Source organism: Osmerus mordax, chromosome 1 (assembly GCF_038355195.1).
Source record: "Osmerus mordax isolate fOsmMor3 chromosome 1, fOsmMor3.pri, whole genome shotgun sequence".
Taxonomy (NCBI): Eukaryota; Metazoa; Chordata; class Actinopteri; order Osmeriformes; family Osmeridae; genus Osmerus; species Osmerus mordax.
This window is the reverse complement of record NC_090050.1, coordinates 15692356-15705194: the sequence shown is the minus strand read 5'-3', so window position 1 is coordinate 15705194 and position 12839 is coordinate 15692356. Positions and strand designations below refer to the sequence as shown.

Sequence of the window (12839 nt, the reverse complement as noted above, 5' to 3'; positions counted from 1 at the left end):
GGTTTCTATTTTTCTTTTTTGTTTTCCACGAGACCCCTTGTGCAGATTTTTGAGGACTTTTCTGTGGGGTTCCCAGTGGAATGCACCACATTAAGGGGTGATCTTCAAATCTGGATGTTTGCCATGCACATACACTTACTGGCACAGTCCAATCCACAGTGATGGGGATGACACGATAAGGGAAAGACTGCAAGTTTAGAACAATGATGCGCAGCCGGGATGAAATCCACCACATCTGCAGGGCCCCCCTAATATCATAAATCCACGTTGTCTGTGTGCTGTTTAAACATGGTTGCGTTGTTTGACTGATAAGGATTTTATGGGGTTTTACAACAATATTTTCATGCAAACAGACCCAGTAAACATATCCAGCAAGCAAAAGATTATTTTTCTTGGCACAGATCTGACATTTTGGATTCTGCTCATGGACCACAAAGCACTCATTGTCCTGAGCTAAAATAATGGCCCACTGATGCCTCACCCCCCCTCCACCAACTTCCCAACCCCAAACCCCCACCCACCCTCCTCTTTTCATGTGTTTGTCAGAATAATTTGTTTCAACCTTGTCTGACGTTATTGCACCAAATAAATCTTTAGACATAATGAGTATCTTGGCCTGGGACTGGAAGACAGCTCGTAAACGGCCGCATGATTTTCAACCACCCAAACCCAAACATGGCACCTACAGAGGTAGGAATGCCTTCCCTATGAGGTTCATGGGGTGTTTATTTGCTTCTGCCCATCTGCTGCTGACCCAGGTTGCTTTGTCATGGTGACAGCGGGAGAGCGGGGGCTGCCCAAATGGGCCTAATGCATGGGCTGTCCACAACCTAACCCTGGGAGCCACCCTTGCTGCCATCACTCCTTCATCACACTCTTTTCTCCAGCTCACCATCTCTCTCTCTCTCCCTCTCTCTTTCACTCCATCTCGCTCACTTTCTTTCTCTCTCTCCCCCTCTCTATTTAGCTTGCTCTCTCTTTCTTTCTTGTTCCAAAAACATAAACACACAAACTCCCACTCTTGTGCCCTTTTGCAGATGTGAACGAATGTGTGACCAACACCCATAGCTGCCAGCCTAGCGAACGCTGTGTGAACACAGTAGGTTCGTTTGTGTGTGAGAGGCACATCTCCTGTCCAGCAGGCTACCAGCTTCGCAACCTCGTCTGTGAGGGTGAGTTTACCACAGATGACATCATCACCACAGCATAATTATAGGAACAATGTACCCAAGGGAGTCCCTTTAATATTTGATGCCATTACCCATTAACCATTACAATATTCATATCCGTCTGTGATAAGGTCGGACATTTGCTGTCACAATTTGCAAGACCTCAGGTTTGGATGATAAAACCTCAGAGTGTGTGATGTTCAATAGCCTGTTTCCTATTAATTCGATTTGAGGTGCTGGAGCCAAAATAAATCCCTCTTTTGAGTGTACTGTAGCACTTTGTAATCGACTCTGAAACAAAGCTGTCAGACCCTTAGAAAGAGTATGTCATCTGGCCCCAGCTCCACTGCATCTAACTGTGTCCTTGACAACCTTAAATCCCCGGTCCTCAAATGGCTATTCTATAACATACCCCCAGAAATGGTCAATGATATCATTAACACCGAACACAGCCAGGTATTACTGACTCCAGACACTTGTTTGTTTGAGACTCCAGGGCAAAACGTTAGTCTGTCCATGCTGCCTCTCAGATTGCTGGCGAGGTAGCTGAGGAGGGTAGCGTTCCAGTATTGAGTGGGTCAGGCCCAAGATAAGCTCCTCCCTAGCTCCAGGCAGGTCATAAGACAGTCTACAGGGAGACGGAATGGTTGGCATCACACTGACTCACCGGAGATGTTTGTTGTAAGCTACATTAGCCAATGGTCAGGTTCTCCAAGTGATACAGTAATCACCCTGAAATGCCACATTGCGCATGCGGTAAAATACCCTTGGCACCAGGGACCACTAATCAATGGAGCTGGATAATGAAGGTAATATTTAGAGGACTGGCTAGGAAGGGAAAAAACTAATTATTTGCATGAAAGCAAGCAGAAATCAATGCTCTGATGCTGGAAATGTGCTCGTATGATTTTGATTGGGCAAGAAAAATACAAATGAACAGCTTAAGACTTGTTCCCAAGAACAAGTCTCAACGGGCTGAACAAAACTACCCTTTCTGAGCTGATGCGCAGCTCCATTACACTTCTCCTTGTCATGATAGCTTGAAATGTATAGCAATAACTACAATGTTACTAAGTTGAGAAGACTCATTAATAAGCACACAGTCACAGAAAAGTGTATTTTTACCACGACACGTTTTGAAGAGTCCAAATTTGACAGATCAGGGTGGAAACGTCCCTGACACAACTCAGAGGCTTGTCCTGCCATTGATCCACAGTGCCACCCACTGTCTAACATACTGAACTGCTGCTTAACAGACAGACACGAAGGGCTAGTGCCATCCCTGTCTGTGGTCTACTGAAGATGACTTCAATGTGCATGAAGGCAGTTTAGTGCACCCTTCTGCTCAACAGCAGAGTCAGCCTGATGCATGTCTTTCCTCTTTCAGATATTGATGAGTGTATGGTTCGTACTCACAACTGCGGGGTTGGCTTTCACTGTGAGAACACAGAAGGCTCGTTCCTCTGTAACCCCAGACAGAAGTGTCTCACTGGCTTCACACAGGACTCCCACAGCAACTGCATTGGTAAGAACCAGTCAGTGTTCCTCCCTAGGGAAAAGGCAATTGTGCAGGAACACTGTTAGACCCCTGACATGTTTCACAGGTCTTGTCCTGGGCAGCACCTATATATATGCAAGGTCGTAAATATGAAATACTGGTCAGTATTAAGTAAAATCCCAAAGATTATGACCGGGTTGAAATCGTGGCATCAGGACTGTAGCGACTGCATGTCACAATAACATATTGAATAGATCAGCCCCAATGTCAGTATTTGATTACATGATTGAAATCCAAGGCATGAGGGGTACATTTGAATGTACCCCTCTTTAAATAATCAACTTGTCATCGATCCATCCACTGTCCAACAATCACCCCCTCCTTCCTTCCTTCCTTCCTTCCTTCCTTCCTTCCTTCCTTCCTTCCTTCCTTCCTTCCTTCCTTCCTTCCTTCCTTCCTTCCTTCCTTCCTTCCTTCTCTCTCTGTCTCTCTCTGTCTGTCTCTCTCTCTCCCCCTCCCCCCTCTGTCCCATGCAGATGTTAATGAGTGCAGCAGTCTTAGTGAGCCCTGCAGCTCAGGTTTTAATTGCATCAACACCGTGGGCTCCTACACCTGCCAGAGGAAGATCATCGTGTGCAGCCAGGGATACCACTCTAGCAGTGACGGGGTCAAGTGTGTCGGTAAGAGCGGAACACACGCAGTACTGCACACACTCAACCACACTGCCCATCTTAGGCAACTCATTTTCACCTGCTATGCTGTTAGATGTGTGTGTTGATTGGTTGGTGGTTTGTGTGTGGTTGAGAAAAGGAGAGAGTGTGTGAGAGTGTGAGAGAGAGAAAGAGAGAGAGGGAGAGAGAGGATGGGTAAGAAAAAGGATGAAGAGAGACCGGGAAGCAGATAGAGAGACAGGTTGTGGAAAGGTAAAGAGACTGTCTGTTCCCAAGCCTTTGCTGAGGAGCTGTATCTCCCATCCATCTAGATGTGGATGAGTGCCAGACGGGCATCCACCGCTGTGGCGAGGGCCAGATCTGTCACAACCTGCCCGGCAGCTACCGCTGTGACTGTCAGACGGGCTACCAGTATGACGCCATCCGCCAGGTGTGCACAGGTAGGTACCCCCACGCCACGCTAGGAGAAACTGTGGAGAATGTGTAAAGTCGTGCTTTGAGATGACTGAGGGTCATACAGTACTGAAGATGTCATCACCACGGAGCCCGGGGCACCACTAGTGGTTACAGTGATTTAGCCATGCAACACACAGGGTCAATGACAAACAAGAAGGATACTCAGTGCAGTTTGTGGGGAGCCTGTTGGGTCTGTGCTTGCGAATGAAGGTAGCACAGCACCCACTTTTCTATTTGTGTTTCTCTGTCCCTTAATCACTCCACCCTTCCCATCTCACTCTCCCAACTCCCTCTCACTCTCCTGACTCCCTCTCACTCTCCTGACTCCCTCTGTCTCTTAATGTTACTTAGAGATAATGATTCTGAATGCTCCTGAGGGGAAGACGTGGCTGTTGAGCGGAGTTGACTGACATGTTTCCTCTGCTACTCCTAATGTCTGCTGTTTTTCCACTGACAGATGTGAATGAGTGCTGGCGCTACCCAGGCCGACTTTGTGCTCAGACTTGTGAAAACACCCCAGGCTCCTACCAGTGTTCCTGCACGGCGGGCTTTTCCCTTGCATTCGACGGAAAGAACTGTGAAGGTGCTCTTACCCACTCTTAAACCACTGTATACAGTTATTCAGAGACACTGTGTGTTGCTGTTCCATTGAGGAACTGTGAATGAATGCTCCTGGCAAATTGCTGCATTAAAAGCTTACCGTTCTGAGTTTCAGTAGCTTATAAGATAACGCTGATAGCACACAATTTAGGAGGCACATTCAAAGTATCTGATATCTGCAAGGACTATTTTCTGCTGGAATTTAATTTACTCTCAATCTCTGGAGTCGGGGGATGCCTGGTGCATATGTAACTAGCCCCGACGTTCAGGTGCAGTCTATCATCAGTGAGTAGAGGACATAGTGGGTGTCAGGGAAAAAACCTGGGAGGGAGTATTGCTCACACTGTGCTGGGCTTGTCAATGGCGTTATTTAACAAACTTAATCAAGCCCCTAACATTGTCAATCCCACACACTTAGGTGAAGCTATCCATTAAGGGGAGTTTAGTTCAAGGACTTGGTTTAGAGACTTGGCCTGGGGTGCTTCTCTGCATTTGTTCGCTAGCATGTCAATGACACAAGTGCCATAATGGGCATCATTTTCTTTGCTGTAGGTGCACATTTCAGGGTACAATATCTGAGAAAAGTTAGGTTAATCTTGTGTGTTGGTTTGCCCTTTCACAGACTTCAATGAGTGTGACAGCAACCCCTGCAGTCAGGAGTGTGCTAACATATATGGTTCCTACCAGTGCTACTGCCGCCAGGGCTTTTACTTGAAAGAGGATGGACACTCATGTGAAGGTAAGAGTAGCATCTAATTTTCCTTAACAGAAAGGGTTCTCCATAATGTTAAGGATTTAATTAAATGATATATTGTAAAACACGTTTATTTCTTCAAGGGTGCAACCTACAGTTTCCCATACTGATATTTTCACCTGTCAGTGTGTATGTCTACATTACAAATGATGATCAGGCAGGGCTACAAATCAAAGGCATGTGAAGGCAAAGACTCAGTGTCCACTGACCTAAGTAATGATACAATGTTTCTCTAAGTGCAGACAGCAAATCAATAGATTCATGATTCTTGTCATGAGGGATTGATTTTTTGCTGTCCTTGGTGACAGGGCCTAAAGGTAGCTTCTGACAGTAACTCCCAGACATGCACACATACACACACACACACACACACATTCCCTGCATGTACAGTACACACTGTATGTCTCACATACTCTACACATACATGCACATAAAGTAACAAATACATACACATACACACACACAAACACTCATACTGTACACACATTTCTATCAGAGATCAGGGGGGTATTCCAGAAAGCAGGTTATGCAACATAACCGGGTAAGTTAACCCACCAGCTGATTCACAATGTTGCAGCAACCTACTGGCAATGTTGCTACAACGCTGGGTGTCAGCTGGGGAGTCAACTTACCCGGTTATGTCACATGACCTGCTTTCTGGAATACCCCCCAGGAGTAATCTCCCTTTTCATAGTTGTGTTATGCCTGTGGCCTTTCATGATAGAGGTTCTGTCTACAATGTGATGGCTGAAATGTCATGTGTCTGATTGTCTGTGTGTCTTGCTGTTGGTCTGTCTGGCTCATAGATATTGACGAATGCTCCCAGAGTATTGGAAACCTCTGTGCCTTCGAGTGTGTCAACGTCCCTGGCAGCTACCAGTGTGCCTGTCCTCATCATGGATACACCATGTCCAACAATGGACGCACATGCCGAGGTGGGAGCCAACACCCCTCTCTGGATACTGTAGGAGCAGTCAACCATCAGACAACATGCAACTATGCAATATGGCTCTTTACTCTCCAGGGAATTATCATAAATATGAATGTAATGTAGACTCTCCTAGAATCAAAACCTCTGTCATTTCCATATACGCGTACTGTAGTCAATCTTTTTGGAATCTATTTTCAATTTGAGAATCCTTAATAGATTCGCAAGTCGTTCATTAGTGTTGCTAAGTGAGACAGAACGCAACAGGCAATGTTAAAGGCCCCTCTCACTTATCTTCAAGCTGGAACAGATAACCTATAGACTACACTCTCCAGATTGCACTGGGGGAAATTGCTGCCAAAATATAGTAGGACTAAGTTGTTAAAGGTTAACATTTGCAGGATGAATAAGATGGAGAACTGGACCTAGTGAGCTATAATGAGTGCTTTGTCTGTAAAATGAGATGCATAAATAATTGTGGCTTTGGGACTAGTATTGACTTGTGGCAGTAGCAGACAGAGTGCTCTGTCACTCCCTGACAGACATGTCCCTGAAAGTTGTTATTAAAGACTGAGCCATTTATCCTGCAGCCCACCACACTGTCATATTCCTTCGTGTTCATCTTGGCTCTGCCTGTCCATGATACAACATAAAAGCTCAAATGTAGAGTATAGTGTGGTTGTCTGATGCAAGGTACAGTCATTTATGTCCTGAATGATACATGTAAATAGAACAGTGTGCATGCTGTCCTCTTTTGTAGATATTGACGAATGCACCACTGGTGGCCACAACTGTACACAAGGTCAAACCTGCTACAATCTGCAAGGAGGCTTCAGGTGCCTCTCATTCGACTGTCCTCAGAACTACAAGAAAGTTTCAGACACGTAAGAAATGCTTCATTGCTTCTTCCCATACCTGGTGTTTCTCCCCTGTTTACAGAGAATGATCTGTTTCCAGAGAGCATTCCTGATCAAAGCTCTGCGGATTGGAAATGGGGCTCTCTGCACTCAATTCAGTGAAATGTGTTCCAGAGAGCAGAAACCTCACTTCTTGCAAGTGCTTAATAGTATACCAGTTAACTAGAGACCTTGTGGGCAGCTGGATCTACCTTGGGGCTCTGCCATGGAGCTGCACCTTAAGGCTCGACCATATGGCTTTCAGCATGTGTGTTCGGGTAACAAGAAATCCTATACCAACATGACCTTGAGGTTGCAGGACCGTGCCTAGAACTCTTTCGTTAATGGAAATACATTGCAGATATTGAGATTGGTCTGTAACAAAGCACGATTCCTATTCAGCAGTGAGATGAAGTCAGATTGGTTTAATCAGGTTTGGAGCTCTCAGGGCCATGTCTGGGGTGTTGTGATTTTCCTTCTTCTCCGCTCTGGTGGGCATAGACGCCACACACTCACAGCCCCCTGTCAAGCGCTTGGCCCCAGCCTTACGGGGTGGACCTGGACTGAATTCCATCATACTATTAGGAGCCTGGCGGCTTGGCACAGATCTTAAACAAGATCAAATGTTTTATATACTGGTTCACATTACGCCCTCAGATGTGAACGGTAACCTGAGAGACACAGGCTTTGTTTTCATTTCCAATGTGTGTGATTCTGACCAAAGTGTTGTACCTTTTAGTATTTGGACTCTCTTGTGTGTTTTCAATGTGAAAGATATGTGGAGGTTGTTTGGGTCCAGTTCATTCCCATCCCTTTGTGTTACTAAGTGGTCTAACTGTGGCATCCGGGTGTGACTGTGTCGCGCAGGCGCTGTGAGAGAACCAGCTGTCCCGGCTCCCTGGACTGCCAGAGCTCTCCTCTGAGGATCACCTACTACCAGCTCAGCTTCCAGACCAACATCATCATCCCTGCCCAGATCTTCCGCATCGGCCCCTCCCCCACCTACTCTGGAGACCACATCGTCATCAGCATTACACGGGGCAACGAGGAAGGCTACTTCAGCACACGGAAGCTCAACAGCTTTACAGGTGCCGTCTACCTTCAGAGACAGGTGCGTGAGCCCAAGGACTTCCTCGTCGATGTGGAGATGAAGCTGCTGAGACAGGGGACCTTCACCTCCTTTCTGGCCAGGATCTACGTCTTCATCACATCTAACAAGCTCTAGGCACCTACGGGTTAGAGACAAGGAGGGAGAAGCAGAGACGTTCATATGGTGCTACATTTCTCAATGTATTAGATATTCAGCAGTCATCACTGCCTAATCCTCTTCACTTCATGCCTTCCTATACCAATGTTTCCAAATACCCTTTATGTAACTTTTTTCTATGTAGTCAAGCTGCTGATGTTTTGGCAGACTGTATGGCAATGTTATTGAGGATATTTGTATTTGTGTACAAAAGGTTGTGTGATTGAATCTGCTTTCCATATACAATGCTTCTACTATGTCTCCAGCAAAGCTGTGTTTCATCCTGAAGTAGACCAAGGGACACAGGTCACTGCACAAGTCTGGCTTGGTGCTTAGATGTACTCTCTTATTTGCCTTCTGCTCTTTGACCTTCCACATTTTTTGTTTATGTGTAGTTAATGGGTTAACTCGGATCTAAATAGAGGAATCTGTTGCAGTCTAAAGACAAGGGTGGGCCCTTGTGTCCATAGGCACCATCTGTCCTGTAAAATGGAACAAAACATTTAGCTGGATTTCTCTAATATCTTCAAACATTTCCACAACATAATGCTGTATATTATTGTTAAAAGGCCTATTTTCTTAGTGTGTTGAATTTCAGTGCAAAATATACCAGAAAAGATCTCACTCTCACAGGAGTTAAATTCCAGCACTGACAACGGTCAATGTTCTGTTTTGTATGTATCTTTTTGAATGTTTTATTTCTATGTTACATAATATTCTTTTGTATTATGATCTCAGGGCAAAATCATAATTTCACTCATCATGATGAACTGTGTAGGAGTAGTTTATTCTCCCTATGACATGTCCACGTTGTTTTATTTCACTCAATCCTGGAATAGCCATCAACATTACAATCAACTGGTCAAATCCATTACAATGAACACATGATTAAAAATATATTTTTGTTCTGTGTCAATCAATCAGACAAAGTTTCACAATAATATTATTATCATCACTTCAATAAAAACTGAATTCCTTTTATCTGCACATGCGAAATCACTTGGAATGTGTATATGCAGCATATACTAACCATTATTATTAATCGTTTTAATACTGGTTCAAGAAACCCATTTTCTTTGTTTCCTTTTTTTATTTTACTAAACAGTCATGTACACTGTAGCATCATGGTTTGCCATCAGATGCACTGAAACAGTGTAGGCTGTAGATCTGCCTAAATAAAAGACCAACAACTCCCTCTATTGGTGAAGAAGAGAGGTTTACAGAAAATGGCAGTTTTTTGTGGCGGCTATATGTGTAGAAATGGACTCACTATATGTATTACCAACATACAGGCTCTCAACAAAAACATGTTTACAGTACAGTACTAATGTATAGTTCTTTTTTGGAAGTGATATAGCACAGATTAGAATGGACTGTCTCCCAGCTTCTTTCATCGCCCCTCTTATTAGGCCTCATATCATGTCCAGAGTGTGTTACACCCACAGCCTAGATACACTCCCCAACGGAAAGGGTGGGCATTGTTTGACTCCAACTGTATGAACCCATGGGGACATCCCAACAGATAACCTTTGGTATATCACAGTGGCTAAATTTACTGCAATTACACACCATTACTATTTTGAGAAGCTGAATTGCTGTTTGATTATTCTCTCTGATCGTAAGTGAATTAAGACATATACATACCCATTATCACTGTATAGACATTTTAAACTTTGAAAGAGGAAACTATATTGATAATGGGAGCTACAGTAGCTAACTGGCAGGGAGAGAGTGGGATGTGTGTTTGTATCTGCATCCAACCAATATTATTAAATATAAAGTAAAGTTTACTTTCAAGTTAAAGTTACGGAAAAAAAAGCAATATTCCACATTCAAATCTCCAATACACTGGCCAAGGACCCAAACTGAGACCCAAAGGGTCTCCCCTCGTGTGTGTGTAGGTGGTTCCATGATCAGAGTGCTGAGCCACGCCCAGTTTACAGTAGACAGTAGTGTGGGAGCGGACCTCTTTCCTTTCTGCTGACAGAGCTGGACCCCAAACACTTCCGTCCATTGAGGTGGCGTCCCACACACATGGAAGAGTGTGCCGCCCGTGACATCATTATCTCTTCCCTTGAAAGCTTTATCAGCTCCCCTGAATATATGAGTCTGTTCCAAAGGATGAACCCTACACACTGGCCAATGGAGGGGCCACAGTAACACTGACCCTATGACAGAGAGGGTTTCAGGAAGCTATGAACCTGGAGATAAAGGGAAGGAGGGAATGAGGTTAGACGTTTGTCTGGGATGTCAGGGGGCGTAGATTTATAGCTGTCTTTGTTTGGTAAGCCTTTTGTTTCTTAGCAGAGATATGCTTCACTGGCATTGTGTCCAAAGACTGGTTTGACCATAGGTAGTAGCTGACTTATGGATGTGTCCTCATTTTCTAGAACATTTCATGAAATATTATTTCTTTGTAGTCTGAGTTACAAATCTGAATTTTCATTGTGTTGTCCATTGATGTGTTGGGCCTGTTCCATCCTATTCTAGCGAAGGGTTATTAAAGTAAACCTAAGAGGTGTAGTAATTAAAAGGCTATTTGAAGTCTCAGACATTGGCATCCTGGGAGCGGATCAGCAGCTCAGGACTATACACCTTGATGCTGCACACTCTGGCTGGCTTTCATCCTACATGGAGATAAAAGGAGAATCATTACCTGTGAATAGGGAACTGGGTCAAGCTAGAAAGTCTTTCATCATGGAACATGGTCTCCCCAATATGTCTTAGGTTGATCAACCTGATTTCACTTCCAAAAGCCTGAAGCTGAATAACAACTAGACTGAACTCCCTACACAGTATCAGGATTGTAGTTAAAATATGTACACATTTCACTTCTCCTTAGTCTCCTTACTTATTTCAATGCTGATTGCTGGAAGTCTATTTGGCATGCTGGAGCAACAAGCTCCCCTGCTTCAATGTGTCACACAAGCCAGCTTCTAAAGTGTACAGTAGGTCATGTGTCCATGTATGTTTACATACAGTGACTCTCTTCTGGAGACTGATTGATACATACAGTATACAATCAAACAAATACATTTACTCTAAAGTGTCTTTGTGAGAAAAGGCTTGTGTGTGTACACTGGGTTGATGAAAGGAAAATCTTCTGGTGTGTGTAGGTGTGTCTTATCTTCTGATTGTGCTTAAAATCTCAGGTGGTTACCAACTGAGGCTGCTGGAGCTTGAACAGTTCTGTCAGTTTTCAGCTGTAGCAGGTGAGGGCTCGCTCCCTCGCCGGGACAGGACGCAGTGGGGAGACGCACCAGGAACCAGGCAGGAGCTGAACCTCATCACAGTTCAGTTGTTTCAGTGTCCCCCCAGCCCTGCATGTTCTCATGGTGCCCCATCTCTTTTATGAGGAGAGAGTTCCAGGTAAACTGTAGAAGGCAGTAGATTGTTGCAGTCTAATGGAGACACTACAGTATGTATGTGAAAGAATGTTCACTTACACAATACACTTCACAACCTGTACGGCAGCACATCGAAGACATGCTCACATTTTCCATTCCAGCAGGCTGGATGGCTAACAAGAACACTTATCCATGAATCAAAAACTCTTAGTAGTTTTTAATTTCATTGATTGTGTGTTGTTGCGCAGCAAGCCAAGTTTGACCATAAGGTCCTAAAACTTAAATGTCTGAAGAGCGAACAGACAACAGTGTAGTTTTATACCTTGGTGATCTGAAAAAAAGATAACCAAAATGCAACCAAAGTGATTGAATGAAAAGTTTAAAAGGTATACAGAGTGATGTTGACAAATTATATTGCTTTTTAAACATATTTTTGCAATCCAGTATTATGGAATGCACGAGTTTGGGGATCAGTATGTCTAATCATTGTTTAATAGCATTTCTGCTACCCTCTCAAAATGTCTTTCCTAGCAGTGTTTTAATTGTATTCATCCTGTGGTCTGTGCTGAGGTGCTGTGTTTTATTGTCCACAACAAGACTATTGTATGAGATATTTATAGGGACTAAAGAATCAAAACTATTTTGCTAAAGAAAATATCTTGCATTCAACTGAATGTTTTTCATTTACCCATGCAATACACTCGCAATTAGATATAGTTTTTTTGTTGTTACATTGTCTGACTTGTCTGATGTGTCAAGAAATGTTCAATAAAATGGCAAGCAATGCCTCTGTTCAAAATTTTGATTTATTCCTGTTTGTCATGGTTGCAATTATGCAAATGCTATTGTAAGTGATCAGGTATTTTTCTTGGAACGAGATTTATGGAAAAATCCCCTCATATTTTTTATATAATGACCTCCAAGGAGTAATTATACGGAGATAGATACACATATTGGAAAATGTAATTAGAAAAGAAAAACAAACACCATGTCTATGAAGCATCCTCTTGTGGAAAACCTAATGGCTGAAACTGCACATTTGTCTGACAGCCACCCACCACAATAACAGGGCGGCAGAAAATCAACAGTGAGCACACCATTGGTGGGCTTGCTTACTTTAGCAGCAGTATGTGTTTGAGTTTGTCCTAGTGAGTTTATGGTCTGAGGTGAGGTCTTTGTGGAGTCCACATGGTGTTTAACCAAATGGTGTTGGAGAAATGTTCATTAGTGTCCAGCTAAATCTGACCATGTAAGGTAACAGTCATTGCAGTGGT

General features: G+C 43.8%; 1 protein-coding gene across 1 annotated transcript in view; it reads left to right on the top strand.

The window, feature by feature from the left end:
- fbln2 (fibulin 2) overlaps positions 1–9428 on the top strand; it is a 30828-nt gene extending 21400 nt beyond the window's left edge. Inside the window, exons 9-17 of the mRNA XM_067234542.1 lie at positions 1038–1172; positions 2557–2694; positions 3204–3347; positions 3650–3778; positions 4252–4377; positions 5017–5133; positions 5955–6083; positions 6837–6960; positions 7840–9428. Of these exons, the coding sequence (XP_067090643.1) occupies positions 1038–1172; positions 2557–2694; positions 3204–3347; positions 3650–3778; positions 4252–4377; positions 5017–5133; positions 5955–6083; positions 6837–6960; positions 7840–8197 (1400 nt within the window). The 3' untranslated portion in view covers positions 8198–9428. The remainder of the gene's footprint in view (positions 1–1037; positions 1173–2556; positions 2695–3203; positions 3348–3649; positions 3779–4251; positions 4378–5016; positions 5134–5954; positions 6084–6836; positions 6961–7839) is intronic.
- The last annotated feature ends 3411 nt before the right edge of the window (positions 9429–12839 follow it).